Here is a 23,456-nt window from a genome sequence, read left to right as displayed (position 1 = left end):
AGACGAGTCGCATAAATTTACTCAAGACAATTTGCAATTTTTATTTTTAGCTAAACTGAAAATCACCGTAAAATTGCTAACCGACCGTAGTCCAACAGTCAATAGAGTTGTGATTTTGCTCCTCCCTCCTTTCCCAACTTGCCATTACCCACAATGGCATTATGTAATTTGCTAGCCACTGTTGGCTTCCCAGAAATAGTGAGCCATTGAACGTAAATGTGTGCCAGTGAGCTGTTAAGAGAGAGAGAGAGAGCAGTCCGGAGGATGCAAATTGAAGCGATAGAAAATGAAGTGAAAGAACGCCACTAAAGACAGAGTCAATTTATGCAAATTGTTGCAGTTTTTCTAGCACATGCTTCGCAAGTATACTCCTATAAGCATACTTGCTAGTTGTTGTTGTTGAGATGTACTTAACTTGCAGCCAACTGGCTGCTCCTGCTGCGCCATTGTGTCGTGCATCATTTTACCAGGCACCGAAGCGTTGGCTGACAGGGTCTGAAGATGGCTTCAAATCGCTCCGAACTATACAATTTTGCAGGCAATAAACGACGACGTCACAGCAACAATAGCAACAAGCGTTGCGGCAGTGTGTTGGATGAAAAAATTTGTTTGTCAAAGTATTTACGCAGAGCTTTTGGGGCAACATTTCTGCTGAATGCCATAAATTCGTCTGACAGCAGCGGCCAACGTAAAGTCAGCTTATGTTGCCGGCTTTAAAAAGTCAGCCAATACCAGCACATGGCAGCCCTGGAGAGTACGTGTAGACAACAATAACAAAAAATGAAATTGCAACAATATTTTCGAAAGTTAGAAAGTGAAGCCGGCACAAAAACGAAAATTGTAAAAAAAAAATAAAAAAAGGCTTGGAACATGAAAAGTGTCACAAAACTGCCGGCAAGTCTCGTGGGTCCATATTGGCTGGTCGGTCCTGTTAGTTATTGCTAAATTGACGAAAAAATTTCAAACAACTTTCAGTTTTCTTTTTTTTTTGAAAATTTTGGTGCAGCTAAAATATATGGCTGTGCGTACGAAAGGGTCTTTTTTCTATGCCGGCGTTGCTGTTATAAATCAGTTAGAGTAGGCAGGCGTGACTAAACTGGCAACTCAGTGCTTTGCTCAGCTTGTTGTTGTTTTGACACTGGCTAACGAATTAATTTGTGCTTTATGACCTTCATTTAACATGTGAGTATACTGGCTTTGGGTGTCCAAGCTCTGACCCTCTCTGAAAAAAATAAAATGAAACAAGATATAAAAAGTGAAGAGTTTTTGCTTCGACTGTTAGCTGAGTGATGCATTGCAGGCAGCCTGAGTGATTGATTGCCGTTAAGATAATTTAATGGCGGTACCTTAATAATTTTAAGTTGAAGATATGAAGCATGTTGGAGCACATCAGGGTTACCTATTTATCATATGTAACCTGGTCTACGGAAAGGGGGCTTAGGTGTCAAAAAATCAATTCGATGATAGTTGATTTTTAACAGCTCTTTCCCAGAAAACTAGTTTTCGCACGTTAGCTCCCTTTTCGTAGACCAGGTGACATATGATCGTCTTTTTCCGCAGCTTCAGTAAAGTTAGTTGATAGTCCTAATTAAAGGTAGAGCTAATAACTCATTTAAAGAGCTTAGTCGGTATTTGGTATTATTATTCTCGTGATCAATTTCGAAGTTCCTTCCCTTTTTAAAGAAAAAACATAGAAACTTCAAATTTAATTGTGAGGAAAACATTCTTTAGTATTTATCTCTTGAAGATTAACTCTTTCAAATGTCGGCCGCATCTACATCTCAAATGGTACGTCCGTTGAGTCCAATCTCATATTCATTTGCTTCTTTGTTAGTTTGTTGTTATCTAGTATGAGAAAAAAAGTCTGTGTCGATTTAGTAAGGGACGGACTCTTATGTTCCAAGCTAGATATATAAGTTTGAAATAGTGAGAAAAAGATACCTACCTATGGAATGATTTAAGATTTTGAGGGCTACTTGCTGTAATTCACACTGCCAAAGAGTTTGGTTAAGTCAAAGATTGACAGCATAGACCTGTCTAAAAGTCTAAGTATCAAGCCATATTACTCTCATTAATTGACTTTTCTCAGCGATTTCTTTTACAACACAGAATATGTAACTTTGAGAGAGTGCGAAACCATGTTCGCTCATCCGACTTTTCATTCTGAGCGGATTGTAGAGATCATAATTTTCTTATAAAACTTATTATTAAAAAAAAATTTCAAACTCATAAATTGGCTGGTTGCAATAACTCGCGAACTATACTCAATGCCAAAAATGCAACCACTTGAAAAGAAAGGCACGAAAGTCTACACTTGAGCGCCTCCAGTGCACATAACTTTTCACAAAACTCGCATAACAACTGCTACTCCTTGCTCTACTCGCAGTTGTTTGCCCGTAATTAGTCGTCGTGAATATTATTTATGCATTTATTCAACTTGTTTTCCTTGCATTGTAAATAATTTGCTTTTGTGACAAGAATAAGTTTATAATTTCTCAAGAGTTTTTTAAGTGAGCCACAAGAGAGCCACGCAGTCAAGTCAAAGCCAAGGTTACGACAATGAAAGCGGCGACAAGCGAAAAACTTTCCGACTCACCGAGACTAAGATGGTTAATAAAATTTAATTGAAAAACTTTTGCCATTAAATGTTTATACCTGCTTGCCGCCATACAGACACATATACTTATATGTATATGTATATTTAGTAGTTACAGTTATATTTGGTTTGTGTGAGTTGGTGCATTTTCTTTCTGATTGTGGCTGCAATGGTTGCATTGCGACCAAATTTCAATGAATCCGTGCCTTCTTCTTCTTCTTTTAAGAGAGGAAATGTCAGTAGTTGCGTACTTAAATATGCCGCAGTGCCGGCGCTTGGTCATATTCATTGCAATTGTAATTATATAATAGCGAAAATTTTTAAAAGAATTCCTGATTATATTTCACTTTATTTTTAGGCACCTTTTTTGCTGTTTTCCGCTTGGATTGTCAACTCTTTCGAATTGTTTACTGTCTTTACTAAGCTCGGTGGTGTTCCTCCTGGATTTAGGCGCACGTGCACTCTTCTTCCGTCAGCATTTATTTTTCGTGTCGCTAAGCCTTTTCGTTTGTTGCTAATACCAAAAGAGTTTTTTTGAAAGTCAACAAATGATTTTTTGATTACACAGAAATTTTATATGAAATATTTTGAACAAATTTCAACATATTTGAGGAAAGGTATTACTATATACCACAGTAATGAGGTGTTCACATACTCCTAAGTAAAAAAGAAAAGATATATATTGAACAGAAAAGTGGCGAATCGATGCCACCGTATGTATCTCTTGCTTTTATTTGCGGTTCGCTGTTAAAAGCAATAGAGTTATGGCATACCAAGCAGCATATTAATGTTATGTTAATAACATGAAGCTGTTACTAATCGATGTAAAGACTCGTACAAGCACTTCTTACTTTAATAACAAGAAATTGTTAGAAGTGAGAAAGCTTAAGGCTAAGTGGGAGCCATAGGAAGTTCCTCGAAGTATCAATAAATTTTAAAAGCAAAAGAGTTAAGTACCAGGAATACGAGGAATTTCAAGTTGCTTTGTAACGTGTTTATGCCCTTGGAATTGCTTCTGAATTTAATACAGAGTTACAGCGTTAGTTGTAACTAGTAAATTGTTTGTTTCTGTAACGTCTTTGTGGCGAATTTTATGAAAAGATCTAGGCATACATCCTTACAAAATCAAATTGACGTTAGAACTAAAACCGCTTGATCCCCACAGTTGTCATATGTTCAGGAATTGGACTAAGCAACAACACGAAAATGATCCGGATCTTTAGCGATGAGGCTGATTTCTGCCTGAATGGCTTCGTTAATAAGCAAAATATGCATTATTGCCACTACAGCGAATATCACAAGGGATTTATTGAAAACCAGGATCTCATAAAACAAACTTAAATTTACAAATCGCAATAGAATATATCTTTTTCTGAAGCGGATGGTTACGTGGTGATAGGGCACTTAAGCAGTGTCAAGAGAAGGCTGGTTTTATTGACCGGCTGGTTTTTGTTATGCCGTGCGATTGGAGTTCGGCGCTGTACTATCAATATTTAGACCGTCTGAATGAAACAATCGCCCTGAAACGGCCAACGTCGGTAAATAGAAGTGGAGTTATGTTAATATATCAAAACATTGTCAGGCCAAGCATACCTAGCAGACAGTTTAATTGGCACGTTCTAACTTTATAGTTCAGTGCTGACGACAAATGAATAGTACCCATTTCTGTCTTTGGTACTAAGGTTCAAACCGCCCGGTATTGACAACAACAAATTCACACGTTCTTATCTATGGTTCTAAGGTTCTAACCGCATAGTCCAGTGCTGACAACAGATTAATAGTACCTGTTTCTGTCTGTGGTGAATAATGTTGCTCTTGGAAAATTCGCTTCAAGGGAAATTTGTAAAAATAGACTACCAACAAGAATTAGAGTTTCTATGAAAGTGACATTTGAAATTAAATTACCTTTGAATGGCAACAAGTTGTTGGATGAAACCGTGAATTTTTCGAATCATGTGATAGATCATCAATTTGTTGTGAAAATTATGGATTAATTTTCATTAGACCTTGCACTAATATAAACGATGTTATGATTTTGAATGTTCCTTCCTTCTAAAAAAAGGAATTAATCTATTGAAATTGGAATTACAATTTAAGCCATATACAAATCTATAAAGCAGTTTTTGGAAGGAACTAATTTCAAGCATCAACTTCACTTTGGGTTTTGAATTTAACTAAGTGATTTATTTAGCGGAGACATATACCTTTTTGGAAAGGAATGTAAATGAAATAATTTAGAATTTGTAATAATCAATAATTAGTTAGTTAGGCTAGCTAAATGGTAGTGATCCGATCTGAACAATTTGTGTTATAAATAAGAAAGATGTGTACTAAAAACTGAACTTTACTTTACTAGTTCGCATATGAAATTATTTTTTCCTTTTATACATACTACATATATTAAAAAAAGGTATGATTCACTGGAAGAGGTATCGTTAGGGAAGCCACAGTGTAGGTATACTAAAAGATGACTAATATACTCAAAGATGACTTCTGACATATGGATCTAGTAACTGACCTCCATCTGATATGGCAAAAAAGCCAAACTAGTCTACGCGTGACTCATTGGCCTGCCAGACTAACCTAACCTATATTAACAAAAAATTTTATGTCTATATAATTTAACCAAAAGCTTACATTAAAACTTCATTTTCCTTTTGCTTACAGGAAACTTACTTGTGATACTGGTTGTAACATTATCGCGGCGCTTGCGCTCAATAACGAATTTCTTCCTAGCAAACTTAGCATTAGCCGACTTCTGTGTGGGTCTATTTTGTGTGATGCAAAATTTATCGATTTATCTTATAGATAGGTGAGTAAAAATTAATTTTTTAGACAACTATTTGTTTATATATATAGATTATTAAAGTTTCAGATAATTAATTGTCACAATTATTTATACAATATATATATACATATGTAGATATATCATATAGTTAGCTGAGTAAAGAATATTTCTTTAATGTTAATTACTTGCTTTTATATATTAACAATAATTTTTTATAGCGTGAAGGAAATTTTAATGAGCAAAAAACTTACATAATTACGGCATATGCATTTCACGCAGCAAAATAAATTTTTAATCGCGCGCCAAACCAACTGCCGTTTAAAATAAATGTAAGGAAATGAGATATAAGATTGGCAAGTCAATCACGCCTGAATGAAGAAGTTAAAGATAAAATGCCACACATGTTAACATATGTATGTATGTGCATGCAACCGATAACACTTGAGTGGCTCAATTGCATTATGTTTACGGTAATAAATCAAGTGAAAGCGCAAGCAAACGTTAATAATGGCGCCAGCCGACGCAATGCCGTAATGAGCGAAGCCACAAAAGCATTTACACAATTCGTCAATAAATTTTAAACTTTTCACTGCATTCAAGCGCAGGAACAAAAGCCAAGTATTTGCAGCAAGTATGTGTGTGTTTGTGTGCGGTATGCAAATGTTTGCAGAAACGCGCTATTAAACGCACATACAAGTATATATACACATATGTACATTAGGGTGTACGTCATCGGCGAAGTTGATTTTTTTGCAGTAAATTTTTTTTTGCAGACTTCACTGAAATTTTAGTTATTGTTTTTGAAAATAAAATTTATCTTTAGCTAAGAAGCTCTAATGTATTTTACATGGGATTTCTTGATCTTTCGTTGTAATATTTTTACATCAAAAACAAATAAATTTACAACTTTATAAGTGAAATATTATTATAAAAAATTTAATGTTCTTCAAAAAAGTTCTGCATAATTTTTTTCATAAAACCACTCCTTTCAAAGTTGTACGCAGTTAAAATTACCCATCAAATGTACTGAGCATTCATATAAGTGCCTTATAAATTCTGCGTTACTCATACGACATGGTGTACCTGACGAATGCTCACCTACTCAATAACCGAGTCTCCGTGCATTTGATGTTTAATTTTAATAAAGTTATACGCAGACTGAAAAGGAGTGGAGTTTTGAAAAAAATCATTAGCACCGTTTTTCTCTGTTGCTCATACGACATGGTGTACTGCATGAATGCATAGTTCCTGAAGAAAAGATTCTCAAATAAACTGCGTATAACTTTTAATGGAGTTGTTTTATGAAAAAATCATGAAATACTTTTCTCTAGAGCGCTAAATTTTCTATTAGAATATCATATTTTTAAAGTTGTAGGTTTGCTTGCTTAATGCCAAATTTCAAAAATCCCATGGTATATAGTACTACATACAGAGAAGTCGGCCAGTTGTATGGCAGCCATATGCTATAGTGATCCGATCTGAACAATTTCTTTAGAGATTGTACCATTTATATATGAAAATATCCGTGTCAAATTGGGCGAAGTTATCTCGTCAAATGAAAAAGTTTTCCATACAAGCACTTAATTCGCTCCGTTCAGTTTGTATGGCAGCTATATGCTATAGTGATGCGATCAGATGAATATCTTCAAAACCTGCATTATAGCCTTGGATAATAACTCATGCCGAATTTCGTGAAGATATCTCGGTAAATAAAGAGTTTTCCATAGAATAATTTAATTTTTATAGTCCAGTTTGTATGGCAGCTATATGTTATAGCAGTCCGATCTAAGAAATTTATCAGGAGGTTATACCGTTGCTTCAAGAAATAAGTTTTGCAAAATTTGATGAAAATATCTTGATAAATTTAAAAGTTTTTCATATAAGCGCTTGGTTCCCATCGTACAGTATGTATGACAGCTATAAGCTATAGTTGTTTGATAATGCCAGTTCCGACAAGTATGCATCTTCTTGGGGAGTTAAGGACGTAAATGTACATAATTTCAAATTGATATCTCTGACCTGAAATTAGATTTTAGATGATTTCGACTCAGCTCGTTATGCTGATAATTTATATGTATACACCCTTTAAAGGATCTCCGTTAACGTCATCTGAGTGTTACAAACATCGTGGCAAACTTAAAATAAGGCATGAAAAATCATCTCGAGAAGAACCTCAACCCTAATATACATAGAAATCTACATATATGCATGTGTTGCATTTGTTTACTTAGCAAGCAATTGCCGTCTGTTGCCTGAGCTTTCAGCAGCGCCTTTGCATGTGCGTGCACATTGATTTACTGTAAATTTGTTTGCGAAACGAGAAACCGAAAAATGAAAAATAAACTGCAGACTATCCATACACACATACCAGTACACACATATACCATACAAACATGCACACACACACATCTATACATGCCTGCATATTGGCCATGCATGTAAGCAGCACTTTTGTAATCAGCTTTAGCGCACAGTAACCGTGCGATTTGTTGTTGTTGTTTCTTTATTAATCGACTTGCTGAAGCTTCATTACGTCAAAGCAATGTTGGTTTAACAAAAATTGGCAAAAAAGTGAAAAAATATTTATTGCGCACACACAAAGAAAAGTTATGCCTTTTGCTGGCAAAGTGAAAAGTTTACGCCGCTTAATAGTGGGGGAAATGAGGCGAGTTTGAATTGTGCAAAAATCGAATATGCGTGCAGTTTTAAGTTTTCGCGCAAAGCCATAGTGGAACGAGTTAAATGTGTTTGCTGTGCATAATCAAGTATGCAGAGAGGTTCACTTACATATATGTATGTATGTACTATATCTGAATGGGCAGTTGCTGTGGACCACGTTGTATGCGCAGCCTTTTATCTTGTCTGCGGTGGCGCGAAGACTTGTGGCGAGTGACTTTTTTAATATTCAACGCTTGTGGTATGCATTGAATTTATTGAAACTTCATTTGAGATTTCAAATAAAGCAAATTATTGGTGCTCGGCAAAAGTTGAGCTTTGCCTCTATGAGCTGCCAAGGCAATAAAGTTTTATGAAGTATACGTTTAGTGGATGCCACTCGGAAAAGCGACACTGGCTAAGATGTTTGAACTTGTCCAACGAGTAGATCTCATATACATCTGTGTTGAACTATGAACAATGCCATTAATGGCACTGAATGCCCTTCTATACATAGACTCATACTTTAGCAGACATGTGTATTACTGGAAGCTCGCTGTAGACTGGTTACATGACATGAGTTCAAAATGGAATATTCTTAAACTCTCTCCTACTTTGACGGCATCCCTAAGAACTTAGATCACTGAGATGCAAAATCTTTTTTTTCTGTCAGTTATCGACGAAATCGTATGAGAAACTAGAAGAAGTATCGATAGTGTATTGAAGTTTTTGTCAAGCGCAGGCAACTTAAAGGACTTCTCAGAGGTCCCGTAACTGAATTTCATCTGGTATCCTAAAGGTCCAAAGTTGGTCTATGCGTGGATGAGTAGCATACTAGACTACCCTAACCTATCAAAGAAATGAGAGTGAGGCGAAGTCGGTGGAGAAAAGATGCACTGAGCTATTTGAAGTATGAGTCGAGGCTCCACATCAAGCATAGTTTTAAGCCACCAAATGACTATAGCGTTTTTCAAGAAAATGTGACGGCAGTTAAGAAAGCATTACATCGCTCTGAAATGCTGTTTCCTGCAGAGAGGCGAATATTCATGACAACAGAGCGGCCATACTGTCTTTGAACTAACGATTTGCTAAAAGCTAGATGAGGAGTGTTTTTCCTCACTATAACAAGATAAAGCTTTTTCGTTAACTGGTCATAGTGGTATCGCTGGAAACAGTAAAAACGAGCAAGAGAGAGCAACCTCGTCCCGATTACGACACATTCCGAACCAGATTGGACTCCGTAGTCCTTACAGTGGACCTCTGGACTTAGCGTGAGCTTAACAGGTGCTGGTCTATAACCATCTCCTGTGGTTGAGAGACCTTTCAGCCTTAGTGTGTACCGCGGGAAATCCACTGAACTGCATATTCTCAGCAAGGTTCATCTTTTTGCAATAGTAGAAGTTCTCACTGGACTTTGTCCAATCTTGTTGTTTTAAGGGATGCCTAATCCCCGTTAAGATGCCAAGTAGTCGTCGATGAAGGACGGACGGATCAAGGAACGTGCTGTTTCGTGGGAAACGGAGTAAGGGTAGAGGGGTGCCAGATGGGTGGGGTTGGTGGGTCATGCAAAGGGGTGACCAATGCCATGCGAAGACTCATTGCACGCAGGACATATATTTGAGGAGTTCGTTATGCTCCTTAACTGGGAGTATTAGGGACTCACTATGCAGTTGTTCAATAGGAGACAGCCGATTACATTGTAAGTTCGCAACAACGTTTCTTTGTCTTTCCCATGTACTGCCGGCTAGCGATTTGAGGATTTTGTTGCGGCTCTTTGGTGATAATCGCGGTCATATGAGTAGTGAAGGAGCACAGACTGTCAAATTCACACCCATCAACTGCAATATTGAGATCAAGTCTGTACGCCTTCGTCTAGTTTGTAAATATGGTCGCTATGATTTTAGTGGGGGAGAGTATTAAGTTCCGTGCGGAGAGAAAGTGAGAAAGGTCGGAGAGATAGTCGTTTACAAAGATTTGTCCAATCTTGTCGGGTTCCAATTGTAAAAGTTGTATCGAGGAAGTTAAGGTAGGAAGGTCCAGACATCGTTCATTGTTCAATTTTCTGCAAGGCCGAGGTTGAAAAAAACTGCTTGTGGATATCCATTAGTTACTTGTTAGTTAGTTAGTTACTAGTTAGTTGCTAGTTAGTTACTAGTTAGTTTTCAGTTAACATCAAAGACTTGCACCAAAGTTGGAAAAAGGTTGTTGACCTAGTTACAAAAAGATTACTGTCGAAATAAGAGAGCATTTGCTCTCGGCGTGTTAAGAATATTAGCCGAGTTTATTTCTATGTAGAAAATCTTGCATATATAAAGACCATAATCCACAAAAAAAAATCGAGTTAGAGAGATTTCGAGTTTGCCACTGGAGGGAAACTGAAACTAAAAGAATGATCTAAAACTTAACATTAGTATTACAAAGTGCTTGATAAACTTAAATTTTATTCCCAGCTTTCTTCTATTAACTTTATTAGTTGACACGCTTGAGTACGCGCAACTCATTGAGAGTTAAGACACTGCTTACTACTGTGTACACTACAGCTCATTAATTCGAAATTAGCACCAAATGAGTATAAATCTTTGCATTGTTGAAAATCTTTACTTCCACTTGATTATTAACAAAACATTTGCACTTGCAACATGAGGTGTCAGAACTAATTTGATATGCCTGTCATGAATATTCAAACGACAAAGGCAGCGGCACACACGGGTATACAAGGGTACTTGTGAGTATTTTCGGCTAAGTAATTGTGTGTGCGAACATTTTAACAAGCATTTCGCATTAAGAAAAAGTAGCGATTGTGTGAGTGTAGGAATTTTGTGTCGTATTTTATATATACTAACTACCTTTATCTGCATAAATGCGTAATAACTCATGCGTGTAAATGTCGGTTTCATAATTTAATTTAACCCATATGTTACCCTTCAGACAAATGTAGACAGTTTTATCGCGCACACACATGTTCGCACAAATTATGAGTATATACGCGCTGCGGATATGTGTTATGTACGCTTATGAGCACAAATAAATCCACGCTCTACTTAAACAAAATTGGTGGCGGCGTGGCGTATAAGTAACACTTGTCATGGCGTTCAAGCGTATGATGCTTTCAAGGTAGCGGTTGAATGAGTCAAGTCAATGTTGATTATTGTAATAAATATAATATATTTTTGTAATAATTTATAAAGGGATTGGTGCGCATATGCTAAGTTATTGCTGGGATTTAATATGCATATGAAGAGTCATACTGATAGCCTTAATTTGTACAGCTTGACTTTAAAGTCAGTTCGAACACAAATAATCAAAACCCGCTTAAATTATGAAAAGTTTGCAAGATTTTTAATTTAAATAACGGAGTAGTGTAGAGTTTCGTATGAACTAATATTTATTGTATTTTATTGAGCAATTTTTCATGACTTTGAAAATTAGTGAACAAATTTTGGGTGATTGAACAATTTTGAAAAAAAAAAAATAACTTTTATACACCAAACATGGTACAGTAAGTAGTCCAAAAAGTTCATAACAGCCAGTGGGAAATATTAGAGACCCTGTTTAATGTATTTAAAAGTGATCAGGGCGACAAGCTGAGTCGATTTAGCCATGCCTGTCTGTCTCTCCTTCTGTATGATATATACGCGAGAAAGTCTTTCAGTATTTGAGTTATAGATCTGAAATCATGTTTTTGTCCTTCTCTACCAAAGAAGGTGCTTATATGTTGGAACCACTGTTATCGCATAACTACAGCATATAGCTGCCATACAAACCGAGCGGTCAAACTCAAGTCTTTGTATGGAAAATTGTTTTAATTGCCAAGATATCTTCACGAAATTTGGCACCAATCATTCTCTTAGGCAACGCTACAATTTCTGGAATTATTGTTAAGATCAGAACATTATAGCATATAGTTGCCATATAAACTGACCGATTAAAGTCAAGTCTTCGTATAGAAAACTTTTTTATTTGACAAGATATGTACACGAAATTTAGCACCAATTATTACACAAGTCAGCGCTACAATCTGCGTAGAATTCGCTTAGATCGGATCACCGTAACATATAGCTGCCATACAAACTGACCGATACAAATCAAGATAAACATTGTTTTATACTCTTTAATGTTGTAAGTAATGCAGTTGTGAGGGGTCTATCACTTCGCTACAGTTAACATTTATTTTTTTGACCATTTTAATTCTTTTTTTCATCAAATTTCAGCCTTAAATCGTACAATGCCTACCCAAGAGACACGCTAACGCTCTCATATCCGTAATTCGGCCTTAATTTTCCTTTTCAACAAAAATTTATTTATTTTTCTGGTATTTTATATATGTATACTAATATAAATATGTTATATCTATGTTAAATATATTACTGGATTCGCTCAACACTTGCACCGCCTTGCAAATTCCATGAAATTTAGTCAATGAAGCATCAAGCGTTGAACTGTCCTTCGTGGCCATTAAAGCAAGCGGAAATCCCACACAAATTATAGCATTCCGCATAGTTAACTGCCTTACTAGTCATGTTTTCAAAGAATTTTATTGCTGCTAACTGTCTTAGCGACAGCACCACAGCTGCCATTATGTCGCACATGCGGTGATTTTCATGTGAAATCCAGAAAGCTTTTATTGCCTGAATGGCTTGTAATTATCGGAATGAGCCAAGTGAGGGCGGTGTATTATGTAATATAATATATTGGGGTGCGTCAAGAAATTGGAAAATTTTTTTCGTTTTATGCTCGGAAAATTCGTTGGTGGACATCTCGAACAATTTCTCTTGGTGTGAGTTCTAAATAATAATAATAAGCTCCTAAGCTTCCCAGTTTGCTATTTTTGCTTAATATTGGAAAGAAAAAACATAATTAGGGGATTCACAACTTGTCATAATCCATTGTAAAATCGACAAATAACTTGAGTCATATACATTCCAGCTTAATCGGAGACTTATTGTAGGATATACATAGGTGCCTGCTCTGGCTAGTTCATCTGCTTCACAGTTAGCAGTAATATAACTATGTTCTGCCATCCAGTACGGTTTTATCGTGAATTATGATGCTAGATCTACCAAGAGATTAACGCATTCTTTTACTATCTTTGAAACTCTAACAAATAGTTAAATATTACCTGTATGTATGTATATGTAGTGTAAATGTATGCCTTGTCGTGAGCTGACTCTTTGTCGGAAGACGAAGGCCTTCTTTAACTGCTGTGATCTACACTTGGAAGACAATAAAGTGGTGTGTTAGACGGAAGGAGATTTTGCTATCCAATTTTGTTGAAAAGATATTACCTACTATCTAGTTTGAACCCATCCATATAGGTGCTTATCCCTGCGTCGCTGTCCACCTCGCAAGCTGGTCGGGAATTGAACCATGAGAAAACGCTTCCGCTTGCGTTTAGAAGAAAGCATACAATTTCTCTATGGAAGTTCCCTTCTATAAATAGGACACAACTCTATCTCAAGCACCGCACCAAGAACCTTGGGGTAGTCTTGGACAGCAAATAACTGTAAAAGCACAACGTGGAAGAAATAGTGAGAAACTTCAATGGTGGCTCTTGAACTAGTACTTAACCTAATACACCTAATACACCTGCAGGCAATGTCAGAGTCAACATCTACGTAGACTACCGCAGCCATCAAGGCAGCAACCTCGTATTGCATATCGGCCAGAAGTGTCCTGGGAAGCAAAGCAGCAGTAGAAAGTGTTACCAGAAGTAAAAAAACTTCACTTCCACTGAGTGCCATGCCATTGGGAAACGCATGTATTGTCTAAACGACGATCTCGACAGAAGCAAGGTAAAGAAAATCAACACCCGATGGACCGAACTACGTGGGAAACGGTAGTTCAGAAGTACACAAAATTCTTCTTGGCACTCGATAAAAGGGACTGTAGAAACATGATCGAAATGATAACTAGTTACTCTCTAGCTGACAGATCGATAGTGCTGCCTTAGGTCTGTTAAAATTCGCATCAAGCGCAGGCATCTAAAAGGATGACTGTGGAGTAGTTGGACCTAATAACTGAACTCTATCTGATTTCGCAAAGACCTAAAATTAGTCTATGTGTGGCTCATTGGCCTACCAGATTAACCTAACCGAACCTAATAAATGTGCAAAATAAGATTATAAAAGGAGAAAAAAATGTCAATCGTTTTACCCACCCTAGTTTATATATGTACATAGATTCGGAGACAAATGAGCGTTATCATGTGTGGAGCATATTTGCATACCATATACTATACATATGTATTTCAAGCGTGCTGTACGCATATGTATATATGTATACTTTAATATATCTATATTAAAATATACTTATTTACATAAGTTAATATGTTTTGTTTAACGCTTCTACGTTTGGCGACAAGCAACTAAAAGAAGTAAATTTTGTGTCTATGCAAATATTTGATGACATAAGATTTATTGTTAGTAATTACTCAGGGAAATTAAAGAACTCATCACTCAGCTTGAGTTCATCAAAATACCACTTTATGCATTTGTCAAATATAATGGATTGTCAAAAAAGTTGAAGAAAATCTCACTTGCCACCCATTACTGATTCTTTTTACATAATTCTACGTTTTCGAACTTCTCACATTAACTGTTATGTAATAAAAGATTCACACTTTCGAGCGACAACTGTACTTTAAGTGCCATGAAACTCGAATTTCACCAAACTCTTGAAGCTATATCCCATCAAGGAACTTTTCTCATAAAACACAGTTAATTCCCAAATAAAGTTTTCAAATACACACATAATAAATTTTAAGCTACCGTTATAACACAGAATCTTAGCAGTCCTTACACAAATTTTTGCATATAAACAACTGTTTTTATGGTTACTTTTAATATGCTCTCCACTGGCGCTGTCATTTCTTGGCTGGCTACTGATAAGCGCCTCAAGTACTTTGGCCTCTCATTATGACATCTCAAATATATATAGCATACATATATAATATGTATATATATACACAAAAATAAAAATATTTGCAAAATACTTAACATAATGGAAATCCCATCAAACATATACACACACACACGCACAACTCCATGCATATAAACAACAGCAGAAAAAAGTTATCTGCTTCAACAAATTTGCGCATAAATTTTCAGCTGAGCTTCAGTTAGCCCCCTGGCAGCTAGCGTTTACTTATTTCCTTTTGTCACTGCTGTCGGCACGTGTGTCGATCCGACACTTGTTTGGCAATTATGACACTAATCCGGCATTGGATTGTGTTTAAGTGAGCAGTGCGTCAGACATGTTGAGGCGCTAATGGCTCAAGTGAGTGGAAATAGTGTCACAAAAAAGCATGAAAAATATACTTATCCTTCTTATTTCCTTAACCGCATTTTTTTTTGCAGCGGTTAATGAATTACAGCGATAAGCATTATTGTTGTAGGTTGCTGCTTAAGCGCTGTCAAGAAAAATTTTGCTTTCACAGAATAACATAATTAATATAGATAAGTCTGTCTGATTCCTTTTTCAGAATAATACCGTCTAATTTCTTACCGTTAAGCTGCCTTAAATATAGTAATTTTTACATTTAGTCGCTTTTAACACGAAATTATGAGCTGCTGTTACAGCATGTAAACTAAAACCATGAATTCAATATTTTCTTTTATTGTTTTTGACTCTTCAATTTTGTTCATGAAAGTGAAAAAAGAAGTCTTTGGGGAAGATGTTTCACCTTATTAAAAAAATCTTAAATATAAGGAATACGCTCTTGAAGCATTCCTGGATATTTCTGGAGCATTCAACATCGTCTCTACGGAATCTATTCTGAATAATATCCAGCCAATAGGTATTGATCCTTCTATACAACGTTTGATCTATACAACGTTTGATTTCTGATTTGACCTCTAGACGTATAAGAGCAGACTGGAACGACGGTAAAATGACCAAGAAAGTGTGCAGAGGTACACCCCAAGGTGGAGTGATATCTGCGCTTCTATGGACATTAGTAGTGAATAAACGGCAAGGAAAACTGTTAGGCAAAGCCCCTTAGATGTATGGTCACATGCATGGACGACATTGGTATTTGAATAACGGGTAGGTGCCTACAGACCATTAGCAGTATTATGACCACCACTCTCAAAACAGTCCAAAAATTGGCATCGCAAGCGGGCCTGGGGCTGTGGTGTTCAGATCTGAGCCCTTTGTTCGTAGATTGTACCATTGCATAAGACAATATTCTGTTTCGAATTTCTTGAACATAACTCGTCAAATGAAAGGGCTTTCCATACGGATTCGTTCTTTTTGTATGCAGATACTTATATGCAATAGTAATCCGATATTCACTTTTTCAACAAATGAGTAGCTTGCTGATGAGGGAAGCAAGGATGCAAAATTTCTAATCGCTTCTGCAAGACTGATGGTCGAGCAATTTGTTTGGCTCGGCATTCAACGTGACAGTAAGTAGTTTGCTAAGAACTGAATTAGATGCCAACGGAATAAAATCATCCGACACAACAGGAGTGTACTACAAGGACGAGAGCTTCCCAGTCAACGATTCGGATACTCACATATCGACATAGTGGGCCCTAGGCTTTACTATTACCAAACATGATGGTACCGGTAGTTGCTAAGGCCTTGTTTAGTGGCTGGATTTCACTTTTTGCACTTTTCCATCGACATCACGTCTGAACTTGGCTGTCAATTTGAGAGCGCGTGGTTCCAGAAACTATTCCAATGTCTGGCTATTTCATATTTAGGACCAAGACCGTACCATTTGCAATGGAATGGCCTAATTGAGCGATTGCACCGCACATTAAAATCTTCGATTCTGTGCCATAATGCAGAGCAATGGATGTCCTATCAAGCCATTATTTTATTGGGTTTCCATTTATCCTTTAAGGAAACATGGGGTGTTCGCCTTCTGAGCTTGTTTGCGGCACAACGCTTCGCCTGCCTTCTGACTTTATCATCAGGTACAACAGCAAAACCAAACCAGGTACATACAGCGAAATTCGCAGCGAGCAGGAATCAAGCTGATACGTCTTCATTCGAGATGACTCCATTTGGCCATCATTATCGGTCCCCTACAAAGGTTCATTCAAGGTTGTCAGCCGCACTCCTAAGTATTTCGTTGTCGAAGTCAATGCTAGCAAGGTTAAAGCTTCCATCGAAAAAGGGCTACTATAAAGAGCAAGAGCGCACTAGTACTCTTGCGATCCTCTTTAGGCAAGAATTTACGGTAGCTCAGTGCTGAAAAAGCTTTCACGAAACTAAGATCTCCAGATCTAAGGTCCAACTCATTAGCATTCCATTGATAGCAGGGTTATGACGGGGTGTCTGGCATCCTCAAAAGTATTATCGCAAAGTGAGTCGCTGGTGGTAGTGAGTTTTTGGAATCTCTTAACTAGCCTTCAACATACGGTTAGTGACCCCAAAATTAGCATCGTTTTCACACTATTAAAGTGCATAATCACTGAATGAGAACACTCCGCAGCAGCAGATCTCTTTCTAGCTTAATGACAGCAAGCTTGATTTACAAAATGCGGCTGTGGTCAGGAAGCCTGAAACTAATGTTGATAGAGAGTGCTTTTCTCAACCAACCTTCCTTCCAAGATTTGACTTGAGCGTAAAAAGCACATTGCCCATTTACTCCTGCCGTACCATCTACATCTCTCTCGCAAGTGTGAGCGCAAAGAAAATACAGGCCGAGCTTAATGTGGTGACTCAATGGTCCTAGAGATGCGTCATGAAGTCATAACGTGCGAGAATTACTGTACGTTTAGATATGCATATATTCATTTAGAAGTCCAGGTTTTTTGATTCTGACAGCATATATCGCCGCTATACACTTTCCGGCTGTGTCCATGTCTATGCGGAATGTAAATAAGTGTCATGTTAGTGTGGACTTTACTGTCCCACACATGCTAATAAGTCACGCGCACATGAGCTTTGGATAGTATCGTAGAGCTAAAGAACTACTATTGGTGAGGACCTCTATTTTTTTCAGTAGCCCCTCCGCAGCAGTACTAGGCATTCAATGCTTTTCTTCTTTCCTCCTAGATATAGGGTTACCATGAAAGTTTCTTATCCCTTAAATGAATATTTCGTATACGCGCCATTGGTGCCTACTAGGATTTTGAATATCCTAGCAAAATAAGGCTCGTAATCATATCATTGTACATAACAGTTTTTAAACATATTGTTAAAAATTTAAGTTTTCTAACATTTTTGCGATATCAGGAAATGAGCCTTTTTTATACTCTTGCAACCAGTTGCTACAGAGTATTATAGTCTCGTTCACCTAACGGTTGTACCTTTCACCTAAAACTAAGCGAGATATGTAGATATAGGGCTATATATAGATAAATGATTAGGGTGACGAGAAAAGTTGAAATCCGGTTGACTGTCTGTCTGTCCGTGCAAGGTGCAACTTGAGTAAAAATTGAGATATCTTGATGGAACTTGATATGCTGGTTCCTCGTAGATGAGTATAATTGGACCACTGCCACGCCCACAAATCGCCAATAACCGAAAACATATAAAGTGTCAAGGCACTAAATTAAGATATAAAGCTGTAATTTGGTACAGAGGATCACAGTAGCAAGGAGCACCTATGGCAAATATTTTTGAAAAAATGGTTGTGGCCCCGCCCTCTAACAAGTTAATTGTACGTACATAGATCCTAAACTACTTAAGCTGCAACAACAAAATTTTCTGAATACAAATGTTATAAGAAGTTCTACCGACAGAGTGAAAATGGATCAAATCGGTGGATAAACCCGCTCACTCCCCATATAACGGTACTGTTAAAAACTACTAAAAGCCCGATAAATCAATAACTAAATACGCCAGAAACATTAAGTTTATTCCCGAGATAGTATAACAGAGTTTTATGAGAGCTTGTGAGAAAATTGGACAATGGGTGTGGCACTTCCCACTTTTTGGGGAAATTCAATATCTCGGAGCCCGACTAACCGATTTTGAAAAAATCTAGTACATAGCATTCTCCTTACATTCTTATCTCACATTTTGAAAACGGGCGAAATCGGAGGACAACCACACCTACTTCCCATATAGCACAATTTTAAATTCCACTTGATTCGTTCAGTTTCCAGTACAAATCAAGAAGGAATTAATATAATGGGATAAAACTTTGTACGACTTATTTCTTTAGTGTGTGCTTCCCTATGACCAAAAATTGTTTAAGTCCAATAAAATCTGTTTAAGGCCCCTAGGTACCGAATATTTACACCCCGGTACCTATAGTACCTTTTGATCGAAAATGTCGGTCAATGTGTGATATATATTACTGAAATTAAGGGATAATTCGTCTCTTATGTCTACATGCCAAAAATAAGTTGAATCGGACCGACACTTCCCACAGCCCCTATATATTTAATATTAAAGAATTTCGAACTTCCGGGTGACTTTACTGTATACGATTTATTTTACACCTTAAAGTATTTTCCTGGCTTTGATTCTTGCAAGTTGCAGTAGTATAAAATGTTCGGTTGCAGCCGAACTTAGCCCTTTCTAACTGTTTTATATATTTGTGAGCTATTGGTGACATTATTATGCCATTTCACTGCTAACAACATATTGAAATGTATGCCAAATAAAGGGTTATGTAGAATATTAGCATATAAGTTGCCAAAAACTACATCCTAAACTTGATGTAAAAAATTTCTACACAGACAAATGCGAAAAGTCTTTCCACGTTGTCAATTTTCCGTGCACCAAGCATATCTCCAACGAATAGCAAGGAAAAAGGAATTAAATATTTCGGAACAACTGCCACAGCTGCCACATACGAAAAAAAGCATTAAACGTTTTTGCTACAATTTCCACTGCAAACTACTTTCGCGCTTTCGTGTTATCTTGCGGCAGCACCGTACTTACTTGTACTTAGTTGTTGCAACGGTGCACGGCACACCACAATTTCCTTCCTGGCTTAACCGCTTGCACTTGCATCAGTCACAGCTGTTGCCAGCAGCCAACACAATGGTAAGCCGTTGCCTTGCAACGCGCCGCGACGACACTGCAATTACGCATAATGAGTAATGTAAGCCAGCAGCAATGCAAAGCCAACAACAACTAGAACAACAAAATCATAAGATTTGCTAGTTTTTCGACGAAGCAGCTGCCGCAAATCCCATGTGAAAATCTCTATTCTTCCACAGCGCGACAAATTCCTCTAAAATTTAATATCTTTTTTTTTGCGCGCAAAAAACTGTGAAATGTATGAAGCAGTTGCCTGCTGTCATTCACACACGCTGCTGCAGACGCGCTTGCATTCTCTGCATTTGTCGAAATTCATGTTAATTAAATGTTGCGTATACGCCATGGCGCACACGTATGCTCCCATTGCCGAGCAGATTTATTTAAGTGTAATAGACGATTGTAGCTCCGCTTATACTTGCGTGCAACACACTTATACTTATATATATTATTATATATATATGCTTATATACGTATGTGTTAGTCGCCTTGGACAATTCTTGGTCATGCATATAATGCGATTACTTGACTCCACTTTGGTTATCTATGCTTGTGCGTTTATTGTGCGCTTGTACGTGACATGTGCGTTATGCGGATTTCAGTGAAGCAAAGTGACATGCTCACGCTTTTTCTTATGCTTAAAGCTACCGTTAATACATGCATTGCCAGCTTGCTTGTATATGATTAAACGGGAAATGGAAATTTAGAGAAAAAAATATGTATAGCACAGAACGATTCACTCAAGCATTAATATGACTTGGAGCTACCCAAAAATATCTAGCGAATTTTTATATTCTCTTCTATGTATGTATATAATGACCTTAAATCCTTAAACATTATTTTTTAATATACTTATCTATACATATAAAGCATATACTTTTCCTTCTATTCCTTCTCATTTAGCTGGGTGTTTGGCGAGTTTCTTTGCCGCATGTATCAATTTGTGCACTCGCTCAGTTACACGGCGTCGATTTTCATTCTCGTCGTCATCTGCATGGAGCGTTACTTTGCCATTGTCCATCCAATTACGTGTAAGCAGATCTTAACGGCGACTAGATTGAGGGTAAGTGTTGAAATATGAAATCAACTGTATTTAATGCATGCATGTAATATTATATCGAAAGATTTTTGTTTTCATAACAACTTATTTTTTTAAGCCAATAAATGGCGGAAATTTGACCACAAAATGCGATTTTTTGCTTAATGTCTGAGAAAACATGAAAATTTTTATTTTTTTTCTTGTTTCCCTTCGTTCAAAGGAATATTTTTTGGTTTTTTAATTTTAAATGAATCAATAATAAGTTATGCTGTTCACGGCGTGAGGACCTTTTTGTTAGACACCCAGGTAGATAAGGTCTCAACGACTGAGTTTTCAACATTTATATATCAAAATTTCAGGAGACATTGCTCAAGTACGTACCTTTCACATGGCATATTATACTTTTGAAATATGTGACAGTTTATTTAAAAAAAAAATCGTAAAAATACGTTTTTTTGCCCCTCTGAAACACACTTAACCTGTTAAGAGGCCATTGGTCTAAGACCGGTTTCAGGCTAGCGATTTTTCTGGCGGGACAAGTGCACAAGAGATGCTCCATTGTTTCTCTGGTATTCTGCCCTAAACATTTTCTGCAGTCTTCTCGATTTGTCAGCCCCATTCTGCGTATATATTCCCAACATGTTTCTACAGTTCCTTCTATCGAATGCCAAGAAGAATTTTGTGTACTTCTGATCTACCGTTTTGCACATGACTTTTGTAGTTTTGCATCCAGGTAGCTCGTTCCATCGGGTTTTGATTTTATTTACCATGCTTCTGTCGAGATCGTCATATAGACATTGCATGAGTTTCCCAATGCTGATCACGTTTCCGAATGTTAGCCGTACACCATTCTTGGCAATTCATTTCACCCGTTGCCTATGTGGCCTGTCACCCAGTAGAAGTGAAGTTGCTTGCTTCTGGCAACATTTTTCACTGCCGCACTCCTTCCAAAAATACTTCAGTCCGATATGCGATATGCGGTTACTGCCTTTATTGCTGCTTGACTGTCTGCGTAGATGTTGACTCTGGATTAGCCTGCAGATGCATTAGAGATCAGCTCAGCGGGTTTCGCAATAGCAAAGATCTCAGTTTAAAATATATGGCAGTGGTCCAGCAATTTAAAAGGTTGTCTTATGTCTAACTTTGGACGGTATATTCCCGTACCAACTCCCTCGCACATTCTCGAGCCATCAGTAAATATGTTTAATGCATAGCCAACATACCTTTGAACCTTCTTTCCCAGTTGAAAAGTGGGGTCATGTAGTCGAATCGTCATTACCCACCGAGCTATGCCTAAAGGTTCTATATGAAAATTTTCCTGAAGCCAGTAGTCGTCCCGCGGGTTTTGTTGTGCAGTTTTCAGCGAAGAGGTCTATTAGTGACAGGTTAAGTACCACTTCAAGAGCCGCCGTTGGAGTTGCTCTTAAAGCTGCCGTTATGCGCAGCACAAACTTGTGAACTCTTTCCATTGGCTTCCGGTAGGTGGATTTCCGTATGCCTGTTCACCATACCACTGCACTGCGGAGCAGAACTGATCTTACAATAGCTATGTAGCACCACTGCATCATTCTTTTCTTTTAAATATGAAATACACTCAAGAGTTAATACATTTTTTGCGGTAATAGTCTTAATATAAATCGTCTCCATTATCATCGAGAGTCGCGGGAGATGGACGGCCAGACTAATAAAAGACCTAAACTTATAAACAAACCGTGAAGTTAATGAAGTCGACTTGACTACATAACTCAGCTGTTATCTGGCCAAGAATACTTCGAAAAGTGCCTCCACAGAATGGGAAAAGTTGAAAAGCCGTCACACCTCTACAGCGACGCGACAGAATAATCCGCTGAACACACAGTCCTTCGTTGTAAGAATTCGAGAATGCTTTACCGGAATTCTTTTATTTTATACAACATTTTTTAAAGGCATTTGGGTGCAATTCTCATTGAAGGTGTGTTTCCATCAGCAAGTAACTTTTATTTCAAATAAACCTTGTACAATTTGATAAAATGCTAAACTTTCAGTACAACTTTTTGAATCACTTCTTTTATCGTATCACTTTATTCTTTTATCGTTTACTTATTTTCACATACTTTTTTTTTGTTATATACTTATACAGGAGCTTAAGTGACCAACGTGTGGCGCTGCACTCCAATCTTAATTAAATCCGCATCGAGCCTTCACAGCGCACTTTATTTATATTGGTCCAATTAACAGCTACTTAACTTTTATGGTTAAATCAATTTACCGTTAATTTTCACTATCTTCTTGCGACATTGCAGCTTACCAATTATGTGGCACATACGCCTACAAAGCGATCTGCGCGCGATAATCAATGAAATTCCAGCCGCTGTAATTTTCATTAATTAAAAGTGATTGCGCAGTCACGGCTCGGCGACTGAAATGCGCAGCTTTACTAAATACAAGTGTAA

The 23,456-nt window shown here is 37.3% G+C and overlaps 1 protein-coding gene across 1 annotated transcript in view; it reads left to right on the top strand.

The window, feature by feature from the left end:
* Window positions 1-23,456, top strand: part of LOC120769491 (trissin receptor) — a 225,170-nt gene that overhangs the window by 155,464 nt on the left and 46,250 nt on the right. Inside the window, exons 4-5 of the mRNA XM_040096520.1 lie at window positions 5,264-5,408; window positions 20,889-21,048. Of these exons, the coding sequence (XP_039952454.1) occupies window positions 5,264-5,408; window positions 20,889-21,048 (305 nt within the window). The remainder of the gene's footprint in view (window positions 1-5,263; window positions 5,409-20,888; window positions 21,049-23,456) is intronic.

The sequence above is a fragment of the Bactrocera tryoni genome, chromosome 2 (genome assembly GCF_016617805.1).
Source record: "Bactrocera tryoni isolate S06 chromosome 2, CSIRO_BtryS06_freeze2, whole genome shotgun sequence".
NCBI classification, from domain to species: Eukaryota; Metazoa; Arthropoda; class Insecta; order Diptera; family Tephritidae; genus Bactrocera; species Bactrocera tryoni.
The sequence above is the reverse complement of the archived record's forward strand: the minus strand, read 5'-3'. Positions and strand labels throughout refer to the sequence as shown.